This window comes from Daucus carota, chromosome 4, assembly GCF_001625215.2.
Source record: "Daucus carota subsp. sativus chromosome 4, DH1 v3.0, whole genome shotgun sequence".
Taxonomy (NCBI): domain Eukaryota; kingdom Viridiplantae; phylum Streptophyta; class Magnoliopsida; order Apiales; family Apiaceae; genus Daucus; species Daucus carota.
The window spans coordinates 31,155,197-31,168,080 of NC_030384.2; the positions used below are offsets into that span (position 1 = coordinate 31,155,197).

The following is a 12,884-nucleotide window of genomic DNA, read 5'->3' on the forward strand; positions in this document are numbered from 1 at the left end:
TTTAACATTTCACCAAAAGAATACGTATTTCATAGAAGCAAGTAAAAAATTCCAGTGTTTTAAAAAGCGCATTAAGCGGCCGCTTAAGCGGCCGCCTAAGCGGAATCGGCCCTAAAACGCCTCGATTTTGTATTAAGCGGGTTCTTAAGCGTTTTTGAAAATTAAGCGGACTATTAAGCGGTCGTTAAGCGGATTAAGCGGTACTTAAGCGGTCAAAATGATTTTGACTTGCTAATTTTTCAGTTTTAAAATATTTTTTTATATAATATAACTATAATTATATTAAAAAATTAATATATATATATTTTTAAAAATTTAAATTCTTACCACAATATAACATTATTTTTGAATATATTAATATTAAAATTAAATATTTAATTATATTTTATTAATCCGCTTATTGGCCCGCTTAAGATTCCGCTTAAGCGTCCGCTTTACCGCTTAAGCGCTAGAAGGTCCTTTCACCGCCTAGAGCCGATTTGCGCTTTTCATAACACTGAAAAATTCTAAATGAACAGGCCGGGTTAGCACACTGGTTCTCCATATGCACACATTTTTTCTTGCTGAAACCCCGAAACAGAGGTGTAGTGTAAATTGTATCGTCATCACAGATCAAAATGGATGTAGACGAAGATGATTTCGTCTTCTACGGCACGCCAATCGAGAGAGAAGATGATACCTCCACCACTCGCAAGAAAAAAGCCGTCGCCGAAGCTTCTGGTCACTTACGAACCCTAGTTCCTTGGAAACAAGAGGTACTTTTATGCTAATTACTGTTTCTTTTTCTGCTTCTTTTTTTTGTATATGTGAAGTGTATATATATATTATGTGCTTAATTTGTGTCATATGCTAATTTTGCTTTGATGTGGACTAATTTGTTAATTTATCAAGTTATTTTACTAGCTCAGAGATGTGCGTGCTAGTTGCTTTTTTGATCTACTTAATAACGGTTGTTATGTGGAAGATTGTGTTAATTTTACTTTGCGGATGTTATTAGGTTCGAGATGAAGAAGGTCGGAGAAGATTTCACGGTGCTTTTAGTGGTGGATTTTCAGCTGGTTATTATAATACAGTTGGATCGAAAGAAGGTATTTTCTGTTTCTAATTGAAATTCCTATTCCTTTTGGGAGGGTTTCTACTTTCTTGTATGTTCACTTGTTCTGTATAATTCTGTAGGATGGACTCCACAAACATTTACGTCATCGAGGAAGAATAGAGCGGAAATCAAAAAGCAAAGTATTCTCAACTTCTTGGATGAAGACGAGAAGGCTGTATGTTCAACTATCCTGATTTGTCTTTTGTATGTATGCATGTAACATATGTAATGCATGTAACTTATGTAGCCGAGAATCACACTGATAACTTGAAAATAAAGTAAATTGATTAAAGAACTTTACCTGCCAGATGATGAATAATTTTGTTTTGTTTTGTATGATAAGTTTATTGATATAATATGTGGACTTGAGATCTCCTAAGAAACTATGTAGCTGCTTGTAATAAAACAAAGAAGCTTGTTTGGTCTCCATAGCCTGGAGTATCTTCTTTTTTCCCCAGATTGTTTACTCTTTACACTGCCATTTCAGCTGCGGTTCAGTTCCCCTATAATTAGTCTATTCCTTTCTATATAAGTAACATATTTCGACTGTTTTGAATCGGCTGTCTAAATTATTTTATGTGTCGATGTCAGTTTATTCACTTAGTTCATGGTAAGTATGACATATTATAGAATAATCTTTTTTTAATAGGATATTACATGCATCTTTAATGATTTATAGAGGTAGTGTTGATGTTTGCTACTTAATCTGGGGTTGTTATCTTAGTATTTTTCTTATGTGTTAAGATTTTACAGTTCGTAGCAGGGATATAGTAATCACTGATCAGCACAGTTCTCTCTGCTATTGGGTCCTAAAGATAGCACAACTCCAATTCTAATCAGACCCTATTTAAACTGTGTCATGGTTCTTAATTTGACAGCCTTTTTTTATTATATATATTTTAATTTACAGCTTTAAGTTAGTTGACTGTTGCATCCTTCAGAACTCGCTCATTGAACCCTATATGGGGGAGGGGAGGGGAGGGGAGGGGGGGGGGGGGGGGGGGGGGGGGTACTACAATGCAGGAGATGTATGCTTTTCAGATGAAGTTAATGTGTAATTCAGTTCATTAATATATTTTACATTAAAATAGCAAATTTGTTTAACTTAGTGTTTTTATTTAAGTGCCCCAGTATCCTTAGAGTTTCATTAACTGATTGGCATCACTGATATAACAACCCTTGGGGTAGTGGACTTTTGTAGTTAATTCACCCAAGTTTATTATTGTTCTTGATTTTATATGTGGTATCATGGCCCATATATGAGTTGTTATTTTAATATATTGGATGCACTAATATTGAGCTCATTTCCTGGGGTATGGTTGAGTTGTGAGTAAACGACATGGCTTGTCGTTCTTTTTTTTGTTCAATTGCTTTTTTTTTTGTATACCGAAACACAAAACCCCGAGGAAAGGACTTCCTTCATTCAAGAAAGTCTATCATCTAACTGAAAGGCATGCTGATATGTCCTCAGAAAGTTAGACTATAAAATTTTAATGTCTGACAAGAAAACACCCACACCCAGAAAAGAAAACAGAAGGAAAGTTTCATCCAAAAAATTTGTTGTCCAAAGGGATTCGGAGATGTTCCCTGAAATTTAGACAAAAGACCTTCAATCTTTAAAAAAAAAGGATACCCAGTAATAAAAGAAAGAAAAATAAAATAAGTAGAAGAAAAGCGAAAAAAAGGAAGGGAAGGAATAAAAGAGAAAGATGAAAACTATAAAATATAAAGCACCTCGTGACTTGCTTACAAGAAAAAAACTGATACTGTTAAGGATACTGTAATACAGAGTGAAATCTAACCAAAGGGGATCGGTTTGTTTAGTTAGGTAAAGTAACAAATTATTGCAGTTTATAACTATTTGCTCTATTTCATCATTTTCCCTATATCACGAGTGTTTATGTTATCTTGTTATCTTCAACACACACACACACACACACACACACACACACAGGGGCTTACTCCAGTAGAAACCAAATTAGCATAGAAACTAAATTAGTATTTATTGGGAAAAAAGTTTGTGCTGAATCTGCTGATGACAGGTATTTTTTTTGCTGTCTAATATTAGGATTTAGATGGTGATTCCTTGGGAACATCTAGTCAGTTTGATACGTTTGGTTCCACAGCCGCTGAACTTGCTCGTAAACAAGCAGAGAAGGAACAACAACAAAGGTGAAACCGTCGCTTAATATTATGATTCGTCATATAAGTGTATGTGTGTCAAGAGGATAAATTACAACTTATGGTTTCGTCCTTGTTATATATTATTCGTTTCTGGTGGTCTTTACATCTGTTTCTTCTCCATATTTTTGTATCAAATTTTCTTTTCCAAACTTGTTGCTTGTGTAATTCAGACCATCAGCTATACCTGGACCTGCACCTGATGAAATAGTGCTTCCAGCCTCAGATTCTATTGGTTTGTTTAAATTTGTCCGCATATTTCTTTTTAGCTTTTGTTGTACCTGGTCACATATAAATATATCGTATGCTTCTATTGATCAGGTGTAAGCCTACTGCTAAAAATGGGATGGAGGCGGGGTCGCTCCATTAAGGATTCACGCCCTGGTTCACTGTATGGTATGCTATGTCTATACGTTCTATAATCACCACGCTCCAAGTGCTTCCTTCACGCATCAATAGGAAATGCTAGAATTTATTATAATGTATATTGGTCATGTCCTCCTAACTTCCCTATTTCAAGTTCAAGCGAAACTAACTCTCAAGTTCTATGGCATTACAATAAATGTTTGACATGTTATAAAATTTGTGTTAGGTACCAGTTCTGTGGCCCAAGTTTGTCTTTTATCTAGTTTTATCAACAGTGAACTGGATTCCTACAGGAGGTTGCAGGGAGATTGTGCGGTGTCACTAATAAATCAAGAGAAAATGAATTAACATAGTAATTACGAGAGAAGTATCAAGTATGAACCCTCCTCCCCCAGTGTCCTAAAATAAATTTTACTTGAACACTGAGGATGAATATTGATCGAAATATGTAGTTCCCCACATATGTGTGTGTGTTTAGCTTGCAACTATTCGTGTGCTATAGATTCTCAAAAATATAGTTTCGGTTTCTCTATTTTAAAATTGTAATCTGAGTAGGTAATGCCTCCATCCCATCTGCCAGACCCTACCCAAAAAATATTCAAATTTCTTCTCTTTTTTTTTTTCCGTATCCGGAAACATTTTCGACACTAGTCTCATTAACACCCAGTTATATATATTAATTAACATATAAAAAAATTGGAGAAACATCAATTATTCCCGGTTAGAAGAAATTCAGATCTAAAAATTAAGAATCTCACATTGTCCTATTATGACTAATTTTGATATCTTATAGAGTCATATTATTCAGGTATTGATACGCATAAATTGATTGATCATATATATATAAATGAATCACTATAATGTTATGACATCGCATTGTTTTAATTGTTTTAATTTACACTCATAAAGATTACCAAATCTTGTAGTTCCTCATGATAAGTAATCTTTCTTCATTGTCAATGTATAGAAATATTTACAATACTTCATTTTTGTAAGTGCTTGGCTCTTGTGGGTGGTATTTGTATGATTTAAGATAAGCTTACAGCGCACAGTTTCTTATCATTGTTTCTTGATTAGATGTTCGACGGGAAGCTAGAAAAGCTTTTATGGCTTTATCGTCTGAAGATGTTCAAGCACCAATTTCTGGATCAGAGCTTGTAAAAGGTGACCCTGAAATGGTGTCAGAGCTACCTACCAGTTCTGACGATCAGCTTTTTGATAAAACGCCTGTATGTTTTATTGCTCCTTGTTGATTTTGATAACTTGACCATCCATTCTGTCTGCCCTCTAATTTTTACAAAACTTATTATCTAGGAAAGCTGATTTAATTACCATGGTTATTGTGTAGAATGCAGCATATAAAATGGGTAGTCATGACTTAATATTTTATTTCCTTGCATTATATTGTAAAAGTACATTTGGACTATCTTGGAAGGTGCAACGAGGCAGAAGTCGCAAGGCCTAAGTTATTAGTTTACCTATATTTTAAATTGTGTGCCTACTTCCATCTATTGTTGGGAGTTTAGTGTTTAATATATTGATTACTTGCAAAATGCTGTAAGTTTAGCTATCATAGTGATGCAGGGCGAGTAAACTAAGGGGCTAATCCATATCACATAGGATATGATCTATACACAACTTGCAGCTTCATGTGTTTATAGTTTTTAAAGGAATGGCGACATAGAAAAAATGTTTATTTATGACTATGCCTGGATTAAGAAGCACCATAGATAAGTGTTTTCCTTTTCATGTATCTTTCTCCTGAATTAGCTATATAGTTCTTGATTGATGGTCGTGATATAGGAAGAAGCAAATTGGTGACATGATTGCTCTTTGACTCAGGTTTATGTGCTCAAACCGAAGCAGGATATGCATGGTTTAGGTTTTGATCCTTTTAAAGATGCTCCTGAATTTAGGGGTATGCAGTTTCTTGACAAGCCATTCAGCTAGTGTTTTAAGTTTTAGCAGCTAACACTAACTAATATGATTCCAATTTCAGAGAGAAAGCGATCACGCATGTCCGAAATCAAGGAAGCTGGACAAGGGAAATCTTTCTCTACAAAAAACAGTCTTTTTGGCTTCAAATGTGAAGTCCACATCTCCTGACAGTTCTATGCATTATTTAAATTTATTGTTAAGTTCCTACTTAATTACTTGTAACCTGAAAATATCTAACTAGTTGGCTCAAACTTATCAGCAGAAAGAATTGCTCCTGGCTTCGGTATTGGAGCACTTGAAGAGCTTGATGCTGAAGATGAAGATGTATATGCATCAGGTAATTATTTCCATTTTTCAATTTGATTTTAACAATTGTACAAATTAGTTCTATCTATTGTTTGTGCTCATCAGTTGCTTGGTCGATTTTTTATTTTTTTATTTTTTTTAAGTCAGGTGATTCTGTTGTCTGTGAACATATTAGCACAAGAACCTGCCATAGGGCCACTTGAATTTTTAATACCTTATCTTTAGGCTACAATTATCTGTGTTATCTTCCCAGGTGTTTTGTGTATCTAGCAGCAGAAACCAGAGAAATCATGAGTTGCACCCGTCTGAGGCTGTAATATTGCCTTGTAATATGTGTTGTAAAGATACCTTTAGCATTACCTAATGATAGCGTTTTGGTAGGTTATGACTTTGGAAATTCCTATGTTCAAGAGATTGGAGATGCCACCAGGCTATCCCTCGAAGATAACAAAAAAAAGGGTAAAAAGGAACATGGTGTTCTACATGGTTTCAAAGTTGCATCTGTCACTGATTACCAGACGGAAAGGTAATTCCTTTTAGTGCTTACAAATTAATATAGATATATCTGTGTATATGTTTGACAGTTATGTTTTCTGATGCTTATATATATACAAATATTTGACAACCACCTTTTCCCTAAGAGCATCTCCAATTGGGGTTGTCAAAATAGTTGCCAGATCTTGACAATTCACTATATATATTAGTTTTTTATTTTATCTCTCTTCCATATCACTTTTGGCAACTTTTTTGCAAAATACACTCCAATAGTTGGCAACTATAACAATTGCCAATGTGGTCCCCTACATAAATATTATATACTTGTTTTAATTAATGTTCCCTACATAAATGGGCAAGGTGAAATATAGTTTTTAGATAATAATTTGTTTTTAGCTAAATGAGGAAGTTGCCAAGTTCTGGCAACCTTGAGAGGCAACCATGGAGCTCCAATAGGTGGGCGAACAAGAGTGCCATGCTCGTGCCATGCCACATAAGCATTGGCAACCTCATTGCAACCCCTGTTGGAGTTGCTCTAATAAGTCAATAGGCAAGAATTTTGTGCTCTATGACATATCCTTGTATGAACAGCCGTGTCGCTCTTTAAAGTGGGTTTACCTGGAAATTTCATACACTCTTAATCACTTTAAGTATTTAAGGCCAAAGTATTCAATATAGTTGACTTGTCATGATAGGGATAGTGCAATACAACATTTTGAGGAATAAATGTGTGCTATACAGTGTATATGATTGGCAGTAATGGGAGAACCTGGGAGATTTCTGACATATATTTATGTTTTCTTCTGGTCTTAAAATTTTAATTTTGGATTTATTTATTGAAGCAGCGATGATATGTTAGGATTTTATGGTACATTAATCTTTTGACTTCACTGTGCCCGCCAAAAATTGAATATGCCAAGGGAAAAATATTAAACTGAATTTCGTGTAGAAAACAATCAAGAGTATTTTTATAAAATATTAAAATCACATAATTTTAACTACTTAGGGAGGTTATTTATTCATAATATTACATGTAAAGGCAAGATGCAGATTGTAGACTTGTCAGTTATTTTAAAGCACGTTTGATAGAGTAAATGAATTTGGTCAATGTGTAATCATGTTATGTATTTTCGGTTGTCAGATTCAATCCCCCAGTGATTCCCAAAGATTTTGTACCCATTCATGTTTTCTCTGCCCCACTTGAGGATACCTACAAGCTTGCTGATTCACCTCCCCCAGAAGTGTCTCCTCCAGGAGATAAGGATTTGAAAGTATTGATTGAAGGAGTTGCAACATTGGTTGCTCGTTGCGGAAAATTATTTGAGGATCTTTCCAGAGAGAAGAACCAATCTAATCCCTTGTTTTCTTTTCTTAATGGAGGAGATGGCCATCAATACTATTTGAGGAAACTCTGGGAGGAGAACCAGAAGCGCAATGATCACAGTAAACAGCCGTTTGCTGGGAAGTTGTATCCGACTGAGCAGAAGATGACTGCAGAGAGCCGAGGGAAGATTTTAGGAGAGAAGCCCCTGGAAAAAAGCTCTAGTAACATAAGCTCACCTGCCAGTTCTGTTGCGACAGTTAATCTCCAAGTCAATCTTTCTGATACATTCACTAAACCTGTTTCATTTGTGAGTTTTTTATTCCCTTTTGTTTCAATAGCCCTTCAATAGTTATATTGGTCTTGTTCTAGTAAATATGATGCTCAATTTAGCCTTCCGTATATTATTCTGTTGCAATCGGTTATTTCTTCTCATGCTATAAGTGCCTCCAAAAAGCATTCTCAAATGTGTTTACGAAGTATAACATAATAATATATAGGCTGAACCCCAAGAAGTTGCGAAACCTTTCCGTGATGATCCTCCGAAGCAGACGAGATTTGAGCAGTATCTGAAAGAAAAATATCGCGGCGGTCTTCGCTCTAAAGAATCAGGTGGATCTAGTTACATGTCAGAAGCAGATCGTGCACGCGAGAGATTAGAGTTCGAAGCTGCAGCTGTGGCAATAGAGAAAGGAAAGTGGGGAAATGAAATTACTCCCAGTCAGCAACTTGTGAACTTATCAGGGACTACAGGACTGCAGTTTACTTCTGCTGGTACAGAGGTATGTTCCATACAGTCTTATTTTAATGTTTTAGCTTTGCGGAAGTTGTAAATGATAGATCTAGTCTCTGCAGCAAGCTGGTGTTACCAAAGCTGAAGAAGAACTGATAACAAAGAAACTGTATCCAAGAAGAGAGGAGTTTCAGTGGCGGCCTGCATCCCTTCTGTGCAAGCGCTTTGATTTGATTGATCCTTATGTGGGCAAGGTATTTAATTATGTATACATTGCTTTTGCTTTGCTTAATCTGATGGTCCTATTCCTATATGTTTTGTCAGAGTTATTTTATACGAGATTAGAGTGCTAACACCTATCCAAATTTATTTGCACATGCACACACACGTGTTTCCTTGGAAACTCTTATGCATATTGGTGTCTTATGGGTGGTCTTTTTACTTGTGCATGTAGCTATACACTTACCACACATACTATTTGGCTGAACACTTATGTATGCCATATCGCTTGTTCCTTTAAATATTATCATTCGACATAATGCACCGCACTGAAGTTAGCACTTAGCACGCAAGTACTGTTTAGTCATTCACTTGTAGCCCCCGTTTCATATTCTTATTTTTGTAGACAAGTTACCAGTGATATGCATAGTCTCGCCAGTATAAAATTATATGCATAGTATAGAATTACTTGCCACCCCTGCTTTAATGACACATGATTGTTTCCATTTAATTTCTTATGAAATCTGCTTCAGAAAATTTTCCACGTCCTCATTTTTACCCTTGTTTCTGGCCTTTCTTTCCAAAAAAATTGAATTTCAATTACTGTTGTTAAAATAATAATTATTGTTTCAGTTCTTTTTAATGGAGTAGATTATGGGTGTCCACACTCGTATCAGGATTTGAAATTAAAAAAATTATTATCTTAAGTATAAATTTTCTGTTAGTACAACTTCTAATTTATTTAAATTAAAATGAACACTTCTAATTTAATAAAAGAAATAATGACAACACAACTAACAATTAAACTCACATGTTAGAATTTAATATGTCTGTTAAGACTCTGTATGGATATAACAATAATCTGGAAGTAGGCATGATCCTGCTTAATCAATTTTCGTTTTAGTTTTATAAACAAAAAATATTTTGAGTAAATGCCAAATTACATGTAGTATATAACTAGTATGTGGTTAATAATTTAAAAAATAGTTATTACGAAGGGCACAATAATTATTTAAAGTATATTATAATTAGAAGTAAATTCTTAAACCACACAAAACATGTACTCCCTCCGTCCCACCCAATTCTTTACATTGGGTTTGGGCACGGAGGTTAAGAAATATGTATAAAGTAGTAGAAAAGAGAAAGAAAAGTGGGTGAAGTGGCGGGACCCACTGATTTTTAATATTTAAAAGAGAGATAGTGGAGTAAAAGTAGTGTGAAAAGGAAGAAAAAGTGGGAAAGTAGTGGGACCCATTAACTATTTTAGGAAAGTTTTGTAATGTAAAGAAATGGGTGGGACGGCCAAATAAGGAAACTGTAAAGAATCTGATGGGACGGAGGGAGTATATAACTAATATCTGGTTAATAATTTAAAATTAGTTATAATGAAGGGTACAATAATCATTTAAATCATATTACATGGGAAGTAAACTGTTAAACCACACAAAACAGGGAAATGAATATCCAGGGTGTACAGATTTCGAAACATGTTTATGCCACTCCCCAGGAACCCCTAGTAAGCTAGTTTATGTGTATAACCAAACAAGCACCACTTTCTTATGCTTTAATAACTTTTCAATGTGTGCGAGGGGCACAGCCAAATCGAGCACATGATTAACTACGCATATATAAATTGTTGTCATATATCTTAGGTTCAAGTTTGTACTAGTTGCACACATCACTTAACGTATATAATCATCATTGCTTAATCTGTTGTATTTGTTTAAGAAACTAAAATTTTGTGATATGTCATTTTTGCAGCCACCTCTGGCGCCAAGGACAAGGAGTAAGATGGATTCTCTCATTTTCATGCCAGATTTACTTAATGCTGATAAGCCAGAGGAAGATGCTAGAGTAGCTCCATCCCAGTCTGAAAATGAATATAACAACAAAGAAGCAGCCCTCAGAGGGGATGAGGTTGAAGTAGAAGTTGAAAATGTGGAGAGACCAGTCGATCTTTACAAGGTAATTTAACCTTATACATAGGATGCAATATCCTTGAATTGTATATCTTGAATTGATGGAGTTCTGCCTATTCCTCATAAGTACCTTTCTCTGTCGTTATATGCCGAACCTCGTTAATTTATTGAGCATAGATATTTACTCTGTAGATCTGTACACCATGGTCATCTTATTTATCGATGATAAGTTCTCGGAAGTACACAAGGGATACTAATTGTCGAAATTTAAACATGTGAAGTTTGAGAGAATTGATGATCTTGGAATGTGCAATTGGTTTATTCATGTACATACGTATATTTCTTGCTTCGTTTTGCAGTTAAAAGGAATCACACAGTATTTTCCAGCCGGTGCATAATTATTGTATACATTCTTTATCTGCGTCTGTATATGCTTTATTTTGTTCACTCATCAATAAGATGTAGACGATCCGGCAACACTTCATCCACAAGCAATTTATTGCATCAGCCATGACTAAAGGTTGGTATTTAATTATCTTTCTTGTGTAGGCTATATTTTCCGATGATTCAGATGATGAGAATGAGGATTCTGGTCTCCACAAAGTTGAGCATCAACCGAAGAACGCAGAAGCTGCTAATACGACTCTAAGCCGTTTGATAGCAGGAGACTTTTTGGAATCGCTGGGCAAAGAGTTGGGCCTAGAGGTTCCTCCTGAACGTTCACAGTCGGAGCATAATTTCAAGGGAAAGGAAGTCACCAATATAAGCACTAAAGATACTAACAGTAGCATCTTATCAGTAGATAGGAAGCTGTTCATGCCTTCTAGTGCCAGTGCCGATGGATCCAAAACTGAGGTTCGTAAAGACAATTTGTATCCTTTGGAGGTCAGTCATGATGATGCATCTCGCGAGGCCATTGGAAACAGCACACAAGGAAGTGGCAGCCAAAAAAGGGGGATTGGATTGTTTGAAAATGTTTTCGTGAAAAGTAGAGTTGACGTTTCTCAAGAAAGAAAGGAAAGCACTTTCACAGGCCAGCAAGATCAGAGCAGTGCTTCATCAGACGATGAAAGAGGCAGAAGAGGCTCTAAAAGTCGTCGCCGGAAAAGTAGATATTCGGAAGGGGAGACGACAGATTCATCTGATGGTTATGAAGATCGACATCGTTCGAGGTCCAGAGGGCGAAAGAATGATTCTTCTAGGGAAAAGAGTAGCAGCAGAAAACACTCCAAGCATCACAAGCATAAAAGTCGGAGATCTCCTAGCAGTTCTCGTCACCGGTCCAAAAAACATCACTCAGAATCCAAGCGAGAAAAGCGAAAGTGAAAAGACTAATAAAGAGGCTTTTCTTTTGTCAAGCTTGGACAGCAAAGTTGGAATATCCATTTTACAGTTTTAATGTATTTTGATATAATTTACTTCTATTGTTCTAGCTTGGAATTCACATCAGAAAAAATGTTCCGTCACCCAAGGTATGCAAAGATGGCCATACCCTTGTTTTATCTAGGCCTTGCTATGGCACAATGTTTGCAAGTGGCAAATCTATTCTAGAGAATTCTTCAGGCACTTGGTACGTCCATGGTCCCTGGAACTTCATGTGTTTGCCTGTGGTGCTGTTTAACGGTAGCTTCTGAAAATTTTCTTATATTGCAAGCCAATATATTACGAGAAAAGTGCCTAAATACTTGGTTTTTGAACTTGTGATGAGGATAATGTTGTATTGAGGTGAGGAATAAGGATCTCAACAATTGTTTCAAAAGTTGGAGTCATATAGTAGAAAGTCATATGGATGACACTGCAGGGGTAATTATTCGTTATTCCCTATTGTGCTAGTGGTATTAAATTTTTTACTCTTAATCAATAATCAGCCCCCGGCTATACCTCTCATCCTGTGCCCAAACCAAGGTAATGACATTGTTTCTTTCTTGATCATAGAAATGCAAAGTCTAGTCAATGTTGGAATTTATATATTTGTTTTATTATGAATGGGATATGCTGTCATTTTATATCTGACATGTATATGACAAATTAAAGTGTCGTTTCCTGCCACAATATATGACAAAATTGAGAGATATAATAGGAAATACAAATGGGTTTGGTAGAGGCAGATTAAGACATGATACTGCAAGAGAAAAAGCATCAAGTGATGATTTGTGCTTCATTTGCATTATCGTTTGGCGGAGATTGAACGAAAGCTCATTTTAACAGTGAAGACGTTCTTTTAACCGCTTCCTCCTGGATAATGTCCTAAGAGTGCAACTTCAATTTAGTTTTAAGAGCTGGGTAGACTCACAGCCTCGGGGGTAGTTT

General features: G+C 35.7%; 1 protein-coding gene across 2 annotated transcripts; it reads left to right on the plus strand.

Annotated features, from left to right (window-relative positions):
• The first annotated feature begins 470 nt into the window (after positions 1–470).
• LOC108217556 (G patch domain-containing protein TGH) lies at positions 471–12,461 on the plus strand. 2 transcript variants are annotated; one of them, XM_017390385.2, is made up of 16 exons: positions 471–755; positions 998–1,088; positions 1,177–1,271; positions 3,165–3,268; positions 3,451–3,512; positions 3,599–3,673; positions 4,721–4,872; positions 5,486–5,561; positions 5,643–5,729; positions 5,841–5,918; positions 6,269–6,413; positions 7,524–8,013; positions 8,204–8,485; positions 8,550–8,690; positions 10,417–10,620; positions 11,124–12,461. In XM_017390385.2, the coding sequence occupies exons 1-16, from the start codon at positions 618–620 to the stop codon at positions 11,898–11,900; spliced, it is 2,997 nt and encodes a 998-aa protein (XP_017245874.1). In that variant the 5' UTR covers positions 471–617; the 3' UTR covers positions 11,901–12,461. The 2 variants fall into 2 exon arrangements, with proteins under 2 accessions (XP_017245874.1, XP_017245875.1); XM_017390386.2 differs by having other exon boundaries at positions 506–755; positions 8,559–8,690.
• Positions 12,462–12,884: the final 423 nt, after the last annotated feature.